The following is a 14,873-nucleotide window of genomic DNA, read 5'->3' on the forward strand; positions in this document are numbered from 1 at the left end:
AATGAATGTGGCAGCTTCTGTTAGCCAAAAAGAGTTCTGAAAATGAAATAAAATAGCTGGTGTTTTTGTTGTTTGCCATAGAGTCTAGCATTCATTATTTTAAAATCTTCAATGAAAATTTACATTCTCATATATATAACATTCCTGAAAATGTGCTTACATGTTACCTGACTCTGTACTCAGAAAATTAAGAAAATTATTTAAAAAAAGAACAAACTCTGGGCACCTGGGTGGCTCAGTCTTAGGTTAAGTGTCTGCCTTTAAGACTCAGGTCATGATCCCAGCCAGGGTCCTGGGATGGAGTCCTACATCAGGCTCCCTGCTCAGCAGGGAGTCTGCTTCTCCCTCTACCCTTCCTCCCTGCTCATGATCTCTCTCTCTCTCACACTCGTGCTCACTCTCTCTCAAATAAATATGTTTTGGTTTTCTGTTTTATTCTGTATATTGCATAGTGTATTCATTTTTTAAAATATTTTTAAATAGATTACAGTGTAATTGTAAACAAATTAATGATTTTACCTTTATTATCAAATTTTTCAAATATATGCAAAAGTAAAACAATATTATGAAGCCATATGTATTGATGACCCAGTTTTACTAATTACCACCTTCTGGCTAATTTGTTTTGCCTCTCCATTCTTTCATACGCCCATCATTTTGAAGTCATTTCAGTGGAAAATGTTTCAGTAGTTACCTATAAAAGAAGGAAATTTTTTTACTTTAAACATAATCACAATACCATTATCATACCTGAACTGACTAAATGTTATTACTATTAAATATCCAGTTACTGTTCCAAGTTCTGATTGCCTCATAAAATCAAAAGGTTTTTTCTTTAACTTTTTCAAAGTCAGAACCCAAATAAAGTCCATATATTGCAAATTGGGTTCTATGTTCCAAGTATCTTTTAATCTGTAGATAACTCCCTTGCATTCTTATGTTCTTGCAATTTTTAGTTGAAATACCCTGATCATGTGCTGGTAAATTTTCCCAAAGTCTGGATTTTGCTCAATGCATCTCCATGATTTCATTTAAGGAAAATTATTTTTCCAAGTATTATCTTGCCTGAATTTCAAATTTTCTTAGTTTACCTATAGTGAGTTTAATGGTAAACTGGCTTTAACATTGAGAAGGAAAAGTCATTTGCAGTTATTACAAAGAAATTTTGCTGGAGGTTGAGCAGATTATTTTAATGGTTCTGATCAATTTTCTTAATTTTTGTCAAGACTGAGGTGAACATTGGGCTTCTTTTCAAACTGATTTCTAGCAGTATTGGCATAAACTCTTCGTATAAATTATTAAAATATTTTACATGCTGCTTTTTCCCATAATTTTAAAACCTTACTTTCATCACTACTTTTCAGAATATCAACACACTGTACATACATCTAGTATTTCATATGAGTTCTCTAATTTTCCTGTGCTTCAGAATTGAAGTCTTCATTGAGCTTCTGAAGGAGGCTATTATGTTATTATGTTAATCACCGTACATTACATCATTAGTTTTTGATGTAGTGTTCCATGATTCATTGTTTGCGTATAACACCCAGTGCTTCATGCAGAACATGCCCTCTAAGATTTGCTACTTTTACTACATCTATCAGTTTCTCTCTTAATTGTGTTATTACCAGTATCAGCAGTTTTTCTGATAAATACAAACAAAATACATATGTATTCAAATAACTGTATAAACACTATATAAAAATGGTGCCATTGCTTAAAAATAAATTTCTGGCTGACTAAAAAAGTTCAGCAGCTGATATATGAGAGCATGAGGTCAATATAGGAAGATAGGCATGTTAGTGCATAATGTGTGAAAGTGCAAGCTATATGAAAATTCAAGGTGGCTTAAAGCAAATCAAATAACAGCTGTGCTCCACATGACAGGTGATATGGGAACTAATGGCATGTGGAGGAAATGTTTGCCACCTCTTCAAATTGCTGAGTTTAAAGGGGACATCAGCAATGAATTACCCAGATAGTGGCAACATCATTTGCCACCTGGATGTTACACAAACTTGTAGAGTGGATAAATTTGTATTTCATGTTTATATCCCTTTCTACAGTCCTCTTGTTCTACCCTATGTACCCCCACTTGATTTCTTGATTTCTTCTTCTTTTTTTTAAAGATTTTATTTATTTGACAGAGAGAGACACAGCAAGAGAGGGAACACGAGCAGGGGGAATGGGAGAGGGAGAAGCAGGCCTCCTGCCGAGCACGGAGCCTGATGCGGGGCTCGATCCCAGGACCCTGGTATCATGACCTGAGCTTAAGGCAGACGCTTAACGACTGAGCCACCCAGGCACCCCTGATTTCTTATTTCTTAATGTGGTTCTAAAATGCCCTACTTGCATATTTATTCTGCATCTGTTAAGCATCTACTATATGTTTTAATGAAAGTCCCCAAGTGTAAGTCATGGACTTATGTTTAAAGTATCTGTTGAATAATGTGGAAAACAAGCAGAAAATTACAGCTACCTCACTGAAGGTTACCTTCCCACAAAGGAGTCTCAATGCCATATATAGGCCATTTTTTTTCTCAGTAAGCATACTACCATCCCTACCATGCTCCATCCCACAAATATAAAATACAAGTTTTCATTCTCTGGATGCTATAGATTTAGGGAGGCACTGTTAAAAATAAAGTAATATATTATTGTAGGTTTATAGGAAGCTAAATCTTGTGCGTGCGTGTATTTAAGCATGTACTCATCTAGAATAGGTGGAATGCATTGAGGATATATAGTGGCGCAGATAGCCTTCCCTTTGCCTTTTTGGGAAACAGACAGTCTTCAACTATCCCAGGTGGTGAGAATAACAGATTTAAAAAAAAAATGCACACCTTTTGGAAGTGATGTTCCCAAAGGATAAATGAGAAGTTAAATATAGCTCCTTCCAAACCATTCCAAATAAACATGTAATCTCCATAAATACCAATGCAAACATAGCCTCAAGACAAGTCCCCTACCCAACACCCTCCCCATAACAGGTGACTACCCTAAGCCCTTCCTATATGTAAATTTTTGAAGTGCTCCTCCCCCTAACCTCTAATCTAAAATATCTTCTAGTTAAGTAGTTGGGAAATACTAAAGAGCAGCTGATCAGAACCCACATAAATATGCATGTAAACTTGGGGAAGAGTGAGTAGTATACTAGTTAGTATGGCTAATGTGAATAGCAAGAAGAAATGAAAGGTGGGAGACAATGTAGAAAATACTGTGAAATCGGACAAAAGCATCCTGGGATACATTTCCTAAGGGTGACGTAACTTTGGACCACGCTGCTTAACTGGCTCAGACTCTGTTTACATGTCTCTTATATAGGAATAATAATTGCTGTTATGAATAAATGATAGTAGGAGAGAAGAGTGTTTTAGATTTTCAGAAGTCTCATACCATCATCTTTGTGGTTTTTATTTTATCCTAGAGTAGGGAGCCCTCAGATGAAAAGAGACATAATATGTTCTATAATGCTGGCCACATTGTGGTTAAAGTGATAACTGATCTAGGCAAGAAATGATGAGAACCTGAGCTGGGACAGTGGTAGTGGGAATAGATGGATTTAAGAGATAGTCCAGAGATTGAAACTTTGAACAGTTAATTTTGGAAGTTGAGGATTGAGAATGTTAAAAATGGCTCAGAGGTTTTCAGCTGGAGTAAGTGGGTTGCTTGGTATGCTACAGAAGTGGGAGATAGTGGCTTTACGCAGCAAGAGAAAAAAGCTGCAGAAGAGAAAGTAAGGAGTTGAATGTTCTCAATTTTGAGTTAGGATGGTTGGAATGAGTCCCAGAATCCAGGTTAGGCATCTGAAGCTCTGAGGAAAAGTAGAGACCTGGACTTCACTATAAGTTCAAGTTTTAGGGTCATGGTGTATTTAGTTTTGTATCATCATCATCATCATCATCATCATCCACTCCCAGAATATATGTGACATTAGAATAATTATACGTTTCCTAAATTAATATAATTCAAACCATTTTAAAAGCCTGGCCTCTACTGAATTTCTTATTAGGCTTGTGAGATGTAATTGATTTGTCAAATGCACACTGGTGATTTTGGAGAGATTTTGAAAGAGGGATTTACTTTATATGTTACCATCTCTCTGCATTGACTGCTGCCCCTTTTTGGATACCATACAAGAAAAGATGGAAATGTATCCGTAGAGAAAAAAGTCAAGCCTAAGGATAATAGTGACCTCAAATAACATTTAACTATTCTGTAAGTGTCACTAGTGTTTGTTGCAAATATCTGAAAGTGCCTTGAGAAGTACAAGAGCAAATTTCAAATGTATTTACGTGTTTTTAACCAATTAAGCCTTCTTTTATTATTTAGCATTTTTTTTATGGAGAAGAAAAATGCTTTAACAAAAAAATGCTTGAATGATTGCTTAACCTTTGTATTTCTCATTTTCCTTCTAGTTTCCCAAATAAAATTGTTTGAGATGATAAACAGAGCAAAGGTCATGATCCTGGGGTCCTGGGATTGAGCTCCATGTCCTCCTGCTCCCTGCTCATCAGGGAGTCTGTTTCTCCCTCTCCCACTGCCCCTCCCCGCCTTGGTGTTGCTCCTGCCCCCAATAGAGAGCGAGCGAACATGTATGAGCGGGAGAAAGGGAGGGAGAGAATCTTAAGCAGGCTTCATGCTCAGCACAGAGCCCCAACGCAGGGCTTGATCTTGCAACCCCGAGATCATGATCTAAGCCAAAATCAAGAGTCAGACTCGTAACTAGCTGAACCACCCAGGCTCTCCAAACATTAACATTTTTTAAAGGAACTTTCTGTCAGAAATAATTTGATACATGTTTTAAATACAAATTCAAATTTACTGATTAGATAATTGAAGACTAAAAGATTGGGACAAAATGGAAAAAAACAGTATAATAATAGCCATGCCATTTGACTATAAGAATTTGAGGATTTAGAGTGTCTAGGTGATTTTCTCCGTATAAAGTGATCATCTCCTAAGAAAGGCAAAAAATCTTCATGAGAGCAGCACAGGATTATTGCCACCATCTGCTGAGAACCAGCCTGCAATGGAGCAAGCCCACTGGGCATATGCAACTCAGTGACCAGAGCCAGGTTACAATCCTGCACTGGAGTAATGCCACACTCCTGTCATGGACATTAATTAGTGTCAAGCTAACTTTCTCACTTTAAAACTTACATTTTTATTTTCCCTTTTAAAAATGTAGTCTTTGAAAAAGAACCATAGGAAAAAAAGTATATCTGGGTTGGAGAGCACTGCTTAATTACCTTCAGTTGATGAATCAGGAACACAAGTGACAAATCTTACATCTCTCATGGTACACATATATGTTTAATTCCCTTAAAGAATTTGCACTAAATCTTGAATGTATATTCAAGATAAGCACTATGATATAATAAGCAAAACATACATGAGATTATATGTGTGGTATAATTTAAATAATGTATTAATATGCATAGACAAAAAGACCAGGAGAAAATAGGCTGAAGAAATTATAAAGTGACATTACACAGGAGGAAATACTACATGGCAAAATGAGCCACACCAATAATCAAAAAAATGGTGATGCTATTTCATACCTATTAGTGAACTTTATATATAATATATATATAGTTGGCTCCACACCCAGCAAGGAGCCAACATGGGGCTTGAACTCATAACCCTGAGATCAAGACCTGAGCTGAGATCGAGAGCTGGACACTTAACTGACTGAGCCACCCAGGCACCCCCTATTAGTGAACTTAAAAAAAAATTTTTTTCTAATGATAAAGTATCTGTTATGCTAGGAATTTGGAAAATAGAGAAAAGTTTGAAAAAGAAAATAAAAGTCACCCATAATTCCTCCAGAAAAAGTTTAGCACAGATACTCTTCTGATGCATTTCTCATTTCTTTTTTCTTTTTTTTTTTTAAAGATTTATTTATTTATTTATTTGACAGAGACACAGTGAGAGAGGGAACACAAGCAGGGGGAGTAGGAGAGGGAGAAGCAGGCTCCCCGCAGAGCAGGGAGCCCGATGCGGGACTCGATCCCAGGACCCTGGGATCATGACCTGAGCCGAAGGCAGTCGCTCAACCAACTGAGCCACCCAGGCGCCCATCATTTCTTTTTTCATACACAAATTGATATATTGCTGTTTTCAAGTAACATGTACAAAAAAATTTTCTCCATTATTAGATATGTATAATATCAAATAATTGGAAACAACCTGAATGTATAAATGACTTAAATGATTACAGATTAACTTAATGTAATATGCAGCCTTTAAAAATAGTAATGAAGAAGATTTAATTTTAGGAGAAAATGTGATCTGTTCAATGGAAAAGAGCCATATGTAAAATGGTATGCATGCTGTAATTGGATCTGCTTGTTTAGGTCATTGTTATTTCTATGCCCTGAAATCCCTGTACGTCTTTCTTGCCTTAGCTTTAGTGCCACTTCTTTGAGAATCCTGCTTTCCTTCTCTAGTTCTCCCAAGCAGACTGCTTCCCAAGTGCACCCTTTCAACCTAGTATCTATTGCCTTTTTAGCTATTATCAGGTTGTATAACTGTTAAAGAGGCAGGACTGTCTTTTTATCTTATCACCACCTGGCACCTAACACTGTGTGCCTGGTGGGACAGAATAAATGCTTATTGAAGTCTGATTCTTAGTGTAGAACTGAGGTTTTGTGGGATATACAAAGGAAAAAAGCATTCCTAAATTCCAATAAAAGTAATCATCTAAGGAGAGACAATATAAATAGAATAATTATATATAAATCATAAAGAATTAAATCCTGGAAAACTACACATAAAGATAAGTTCTCAAGAGCAAATTATAAATAAAACATTAACAATAGAAAATAACACCTCTTGTATAAGTAACATATTCTTGTAGTCACTTAATCAGGGACCAAAATAAACACTGCTTCCAAAATAGATGTTCCTTTTTGCAACATACAGTTCTGTAGTTTGATACTATATATTGCAATATTGATGGCTGGGAATGGGGAGCATTTGCAGCATCTATACAAGCAGTTATGATTCCAAAAATGTTCTTTTTTATACCATGTGTCAGTATAACCACATCACTCATTAGAATATTCCTCTTCTCCAAAAATAAGATTGTGATCTCTCCAGAGCTCCTATACAGTGCCCAGTACCTTATAGACACCCCAAAATGCTTCTGGAATTTGAATTTTTATGTGAGAAGAGTATTTGGAGGCTAGATGAGTTTAGAGGAAGCTTACTATATTAAATTTACAATTTTAATAAATACTTAACAAATTTATCATTTTTATAGTGAGTATGCTGTTTCCTCCTTGGTCAGAGGCCTCAGTTTTCTTTACCTTTAGTTAGAAGCCTGAGTTTCCTTTCAGATTGAGTCCCAATGTATACAACATACATTTCAGCTAAAAAAAGATGCCCACCTAGGAAGAAGAAAAAAATCTTTTTCTTAAAAATGATATAAGGGGTGCCTGACTGGCTCAGTCAGTGGAGCATGTGACTCTCAGGGTTGTGAGTTCGAGCCCCATGTTGGGTGTAGAGATTACTTAAAAATAAAATCTTAAAAAAAGATGATATAATGAAATAGAATCTGGCAATGTTTTGGCTACATTTATACTACTTGAATGCAATTAAACTTCCATGTACTTAAAAGTAATTTTGATGTACTTAAAAATGTGTAGAAATTGAGCCCATTACTTCCCCCCATTGTATTATATTAGTGTCAGGTCTAAATTATAGATAAGAAAACTAAGGAACATAGTAACTTTTTTCAAATTACATATGTATTCAATTATCTGTTACAGCCTTGATTATGTAATTGGGGGATACATGACTTTATTTTTTTTAAGCAGATAGTCATGTGTCTTGTATAAGCAAAACCATTCACCTTTATTTAAGTTACTATATGAGAATCACTTGATCCCTTGTGATTTTATTCATAAAAATTCTGAAACATATAAGACAGTAGGTGATATATACTTAATTAGTCCCTTTAAGTTAGTGGTTCTTAATCCTTTTTGCATCAGAGAATCTTCAATATTCTTCTCCAGAAAAAAAAAAATGTACATATATGTAAAATTTTATATAACCAGTGTTTCCCCTGAATTCAGTCCTCTGGATTTTCTGCTTTATACTATACATTTTTATATCATGTATCTTTGATATGTGAATTCTGAATTCATTATACTATGTGCTTTTATAGAAGTGTCAAGGGATCCCATTATGAAGCAGATTCTTTATAAAGGTTTTCCAAAATACTGTAGCAGAGTTCTTACATATTTTATTGTATTATTCACATATAATTCTGAAATTTTTTTCTGAATTGAAATAGTTACTTTATATGCTATATTTTTCTCTCAGCCTTATTTTTCTGGCAATTGTCTCTTGACCAACAACAGATTTTCTCTTCTTATTCTAGATTCTGAAGAGGCTCGGTCTGTAAATCCTTCCAGTGTTGATGAAAATATTGACTCTGAGACAGAGAAAGACTCTCTCATCTGTGAAAGTAAACAGATAATTCCCAGTAAAGCACCTCTTCCATCTGCTCTTGATGAATATGAGTTCAAAGATGATGATGATGAAGAAATAAATAAAATGATTGATGACAGACATATTCTTAGGAAAGAGCTACGAAAAGAGAATGAAGCTGAAGTAGAAAAGAATAGTTTATTTACAAAACAGGAGAAAGCTTTCTATCCTAAATCATTTAAAAGTAAAAAACAAAAGCCATCTAGAGTTTTGTATTCAAGTTCGGAAAGTTCAGATGAAGAAGTTCTTCAGAATAAAAAGGTTTCTGCTCCATGTTCTGTCCCTGAAACATCAAATTCTGATACACAAACCAAAAAGGAATATGGAGTTTCAAATGAACACAAACAGAAAGGCAAAGTTAAAAGAAAATTAAAGAACCAGAACAAAAATAAAGAGAACCAAGAGCTGAAGCAAGAAAAAGAGGGGAAAGAAAATACCAGAGTAACAAACTTGACAGTTAATACTGCACTAGATTGCTCAGAAAAGACCAGAGAGGAGGGGAATTTTAGAAAATCTTTTAGCCCAAAAGATGATACTTCGTTACATTTATTTCATATCTCCACAGGTAAATCTCCTAAACATTCTTGTGGACTAAGTGAAAAGCAGTCAACACCACTAAAACAGGAACATACTAAAACATGTTTATCACCAGGAAGTTCTGAAATGTCATTACAGCCTGATCTTGTTCGGTATGATAATACAGAATCAGAATTCTTGCCGGAAAGTTCAAGTGTAAAATCTTGTAAGCATAAGGAAAAAAATAAACATCAGAAAGATTTCCACTTAGAATTTGGTGAAAAGTCAAATGCCAAAGTAAAGGATGAAGATCATAGTCCAACATTTGAAAATTCAGATTGCACACTGAAAAAAATGGATAAAGAGGGTAAAACATTAAAAAAGCATAAATTAAAGCATAAAGAGAGGGAAAAAGAAAAGCATAAAAAAGAAATTGAAGGTGAAAAGGAAAAATACAAAAATAGAGATAGTGCTAAAGAGCTGCAGCGGAGTGTAGAATTTGACAGAGAATTTTGGAAAGAGAATTTTTTTAAAAGTGATGAGACTGAAGATCTGTTTTTAAATATGGAACATGAGTCCCTAACAGAAAAAAAATCAAAATTGGAAAAAAACATAAAAGATGATAAATCAACCAAGGAAAAGCATATTTCAAAAGAGAGGAATTTCAAAGAAGAACGAGAGAAGATTAAAAAGGAAAGTGAGAAATCTTTCAGGGAAGAAAAAATAAAAGATTTAAAAGAAGAAAGAGAGAATATACCCATAGATAAAGAAACAGAATGCAGTTCTTTAGGAACAAATGCCAGTGAAGAATCTATAGGGTTACACTCAATGGAAAAGGAAACAGAGATGGAAAAACAAGAAAAGCATATAAAAGAAAGTAAGGAAAAATCTGAGAGGCGGTTTCAAACTAAAGAAAAGGATGTTGAGAAGACTGAAAGAAAAAGTTCTGAAAAAGAGAGGAAGATCAAACATGAGCATAAGTCAGAGAAAGACAAGTTAGATCTTAGTGACTGTGTTGACAGAATAAAAGAAAAAGACAAGCTGTATTCACATCACACCGAGAGGTGCCATAAAGAAGGCGAGAAGATAAAAAATATGACCACCATGAAAAAAACTGATGATAGAGAAAAAAGTAGAGAAAAGATGGAGAGAAAACATGACAAACCTGAAAAAGAGAGGCATCTAGCAGAAAGCAAAGAAAAGCATTTGATAGAAAAAAAAAACAAACAAGCAGACAATAGTGACTATACTAAATCAGAAAAAAGCAAAAATAAAGAAAAAGACAGGGAGGTAGATAAAAAGGAAAAATCTAGAGATAAAGAAGGCGTAAATATAACTAATTCCAAACACTTCCAGGAAGAGAAGAAGTCAAGTATAGCAGACAGTAGTAAAGCACAACATGAGAAAACTTTATCCCTTAAAGAAAAAACAAAAGATGAACCTTTGAAAACCCCAGATGGAAAAGAAAAAGATAAAAAAGATAAAGATATAGACAGATACAAAGAACGAGACAAGCATAAGGATAAAATTCAACTAAATAGTTTACTCAAACTAAAATCTGAAGCAGATAAGCCTAAACTTAAGTCCTCACCAGCATCAAAAGATACTCGACCTAAAGAAAAGAGGTTAGTGAATGATGATTTAATGCAGACAAGTTTTGAACGAATGCTAAGCCTTAAAGACCTAGAAATAGAGCAGTGGCACAAAAAACATAAAGAAAAAATTAAGCAAAAAGAAAAGGAGCGGTTGAGAAATCGTAATTGTTTAGAACTTAAAGTAAAAGATAAAGAAAAAACAAAGCATGCACTAGCTGAGTCCAAAAATAAAGAACTTACTAGGTCAAAGAGTTCAGAGTTGACTGATGCTTATAGCAAGGAGAAACAGTCTAAAGATGCTGTAAGTAACAGATCACAATCTGTTGACACCAAAAATATAACAAATTTAGGGAAGTCATCTTTTGTTTCAGATAATAGTTTAAACAGATCTCCTAGATCAGAAAGTGAAAAGCCAGGTCTCAGCTCCAGATCTGTATCCATGATTTCAGTTGCTAGCTCAGAAGATTCCTGCCATACTACAGTGACGACCCCCAGGCCTCCAGTTGAGTATGACTCTGACTTTATGTTAGAGGGTTCAGATTCCCAAATGTCCTTTTCCCAGTCACCTTTTTTGCCAGTTGCCAAATCTCCTGCCCTTCATGAAAGAGAATTAGATAGCTTGGCTGAACTTCCAGAGCGGATTAAACCACCATATACAAGCAGACTTCCAACATCCCATCTCCGATCATCTTCTGTAGAAGATGTTAAACTAGTTATAAATGAGGGGAGACCAACTGTAGAAGTTCGAAGATGTAGCATGCCATCTGTCATTTGTGAACATACAAAACAATTCCAAACAATATCCGAAGAAAGCAGTCAAGGTGGCTTAGCTGTGCCAAGAGATGTTTGTCCTTCTCCCAAATCTGAGGTGTCCTCAAATGTGCCTGAAAGAGAACTTTCAAATGTGTCTAACATACATTCCAGTTTTGCAGCCTCTCCAACTAGATCTGTAAGCAGCAAATATATTTCAGCTGATATAAATGTTATCAAGAGTACTGTTCCAATGGGCACTTTAATGGACAGTCCTGTGCATTTAGAACCATCTAATCAGGTTGGTGTGATCCAAAATAAATCATGGGAGGTACCTATTGACAGACTGGAGTCATTAAGCACCAGTGACTTGATGTGCCCAAATTCCAGTACACCTGATCAAGATTCTTCTGTTCAGGGTTTTTGTAATTCTGAAAACAAAATATTGAAAGAACAGAACACTGATATTTTCCAGACTGAACTGCCAGGAAACTCTTGTGCTCAGGACCCAGCGTCCTTTCTGCCTTCACAACAACCTTGCTCTTTCCACAGCCAATCACTTTCAGATGCTGAATCTCTTTGTAAACATATGTCTATGTCATATGTTGCCAATCAAGAGCCGGGTATTTTACAACAGAAAAATGCAGTTCAAATGATCAATTCTGTTTTAGATCCTGATAATGAATCTATGAAAGAGATGGAGAATACTTTTGTCCTAACAGATGTTCAAAAGGCAGATGCCTTTGTCCCAGTGTACTCTGAAAGCACTGTTCAAGAAGCATCACCAAATTTTGAAAAGGCTAATACTTTGCCTGTATTACCATCAGAAAAAGACTTCAGTGGAAGTGATGCTTCTTCCCAGCTAAATGCACATTACACATTTAGCAAACTAATGTATAAGTCTTCCAATGGCCATGAGGTTGAAAATAGCACATCTGATATTCAGGTTATTTCACATGAAAAAGAAAAACTGGAGAGTTTGGTCTTAACTCACTTGAATGATAAGTGTGAGTCTGATTTATGTGAAATGAGTACAGGGATGCCAAAAGGAAACCTAAATGAACAAGATAATCCAAAACATTGCCCTGAAGGTGAAAAGTGCTTGCTTTCCATTGAAGATGAAGAATCACAACAAAGCACTCTATCAAGTCTGGAAAACCATTTGCAACAATCAGCTCAACCAGAGATGCATAAATATGGTCAAGTAGGTAAAGTAGAATTAGAAGAAAATGCTGAAGACGATAAAACTGAAAACCAAATCCCTCAAAGGATGACTAGAAACAAAGCAACTACAGTGACAAATCAAAGCAAACAGATTCTTGCTAGCTGTACACTATTATCAGAAAAAGACAGTGAATCATCATCTCCTAGAGGAAGAATAAGATTAACTGAAGAAGATGATCCTCAGATTCACCACCCACGGAAAAGGAAAGTGTCACGTGTACCTCAGCCTGTGCAAGTGAGTCCCTCTTTACTACAAGCAAAAGAGAAAACTCAGCAGTCTCTGGCAGCCATTGTAGATTCTCTGAAACTAGATGAGATTCAGCCATACAGTTCAGAGAGAGCAAATCCATATTTCGAATACTTGCACATACGGAAAAAAATTGAAGAAAAGCGCAAATTGTTATGTAGTGTTATTCCTCAAGCACCTCAGTATTATGATGAATATGTGACATTTAATGGATCATACCTCCTGGATGGAAACCCCTTAAGCAAGATTTGCATTCCCACAGTAAGTAACATCACTTGATATTCATCTGCAATACTGTCCAGTAGAAGTATAATGTGAGTCACTTATGTAGTTTTAATTTTTCTAGTAGCCACATTTTAAAAAGCAAAAAGAAACAGGTAAAATTAATTTTAACATTTTATTTAACTGAGTATATTGAAAATCCTATTTCAAAATATATCCGTGTAGAGAAATTATTTATGAATGAGACACGTTTTATATATATATATATATATATAGTACCAAGTATTGGAAATCTGTTGTACGTAATAGTACATCTCAGTTCAAACTAAGTGTGGCTCACATTTTCAGTAAGTGTTCAATAGCCATGTGTGGCTAGTGGCTACCTTACCGATCAGCACTGGTCTACAGTATTTTCTTTTTCCTTACCTGCTTTTCCTTTCATCCCAAAAGAGGTATGCTTTTATTTCTTTGAAAGGTAACTCATTTACATGTGCTTCTGAAACAGTCTTCTCTGGAACTTTCCTCTGTAGAGCCACTTCTTGCTCGTATATTTTTAATTTTCTCTCTCTATTGGCCTTTATCCACCCACTCCGAACACACCTATTGACAGACTGGAGTTATTAAGCACCAGTGATTTGGTTCTCCTTCATCCTGGGGAGAAAAAAGTTACCCCGTGACTGTGCCGTTTGTCAAGATCTCCCTCTGTCTTTCCTTTACCACTGCACTCTTGAAGAGTAGCCTATACCTGATGTTTTCTCTGTTCATCCCTTAAACCATATGCACCGGCACAGATCACCAGTGAGTTTGTAATGCCAGATTTGTTGGCCTCTTTTTCTTTCTACTTGATCTTTGTCACGTTTGACATTGTAACTGTCTTGTTCATAAAATTTGCCCCTCGTTGGTTTCATGATGGTACTCTCTTCTGGTTCCCTTGCCTCAGTGACTTATCTTTTTTTCTCTCTTTTAATGACTCCTCTACCCACCCTTTAAGCATCAGAGTTCTCTAGGAATCAAATCTTCAGTCAACTCTTTGTCATTGTGGTCTTGGCTATTCCTGTGGTTTCAGTACTCTTCCATATGCCAGTTTAGTCCCCCAAAATTCTTACCTAGCCATGTCATCTCTGTTGACCACCACAATCAGCTGTAGGTGCCTCCTAGGCAGCATCACCTAAATGATCTGCAGATACCGGTCATAGGTTTAGTTCCCTAGGAAGTGAACCCTGAGATTGTGTGCAAGAAGCTTCTTGGTGAGTGTTGTCAGGAACAATACCTGTAACCGTGTGAAGGAACCACAGTTCAGCAGAGCGAGAAGTCAAATATAGTTGCAGCACTCATTTCATCTGAACCCACAGGAGCTCTGGATTGGGGTGGCCCTTCTGACAGGTAGCCTGCCTCCAGGGAGGGAACATGACCTTGGGCATACCAACTGTCTTCCCTTCCAGTGTTCCCATTGCCAGTTCCTTGAGAGGAACTCCAGTGAGAGCTTTCAGCCTCCAACACTCCTAGGAGCTGGGGGTTGAGTGCCTCATTCCTGAAGGAGGAGCCTAACCATGCGCCAAGTATCCACTCCAGCCTCAGACTCCCAAAGACCAAAAGAACTTATTTATCTCTCACTCTCTCAGAAACAAATCTTTATTTATTAGTGATGAAACCAGTAACCATTCTACCTTAGAACTCTCTCTATTAACTGTACCTTCTGCCACCACCCTGTTTTAGGGCCCTCATCATCATCTCTCACTTAGAACATTGCAGCAACTTTGTCACATCTTTTTTTCCTACTCTCTTTCTGCAGAAGCATTCTCTTTTGTTGTGAAATATAT

At 36.1% G+C, this 14,873-nt stretch overlaps 1 protein-coding gene across 9 annotated transcripts in view; it reads left to right on the forward strand.

Annotated features, from left to right (window-relative positions):
* Positions 1-14,873, forward strand: part of ANKRD12 (ankyrin repeat domain 12) — a 125,251-nt gene that overhangs the window by 93,790 nt on the left and 16,588 nt on the right. For all 9 annotated transcript variants that reach the window (XM_081802560.1, XM_006742408.3, XM_031038060.2 and 6 more), the window contains one exon: positions 8,390-13,092. In XM_081802560.1, coding sequence (XP_081658686.1) covers positions 8,390-13,092 — 4,703 coding nt within the window. The remainder of the gene's footprint in view (positions 1-8,389; positions 13,093-14,873) is intronic.

The sequence above is a fragment of the Leptonychotes weddellii genome, chromosome 13, assembly GCF_054177405.1.
Source record: "Leptonychotes weddellii isolate Sample4059 chromosome 13, ASM5417740v2, whole genome shotgun sequence".
Classification (NCBI taxonomy): Eukaryota; Metazoa; Chordata; class Mammalia; order Carnivora; family Phocidae; genus Leptonychotes; species Leptonychotes weddellii.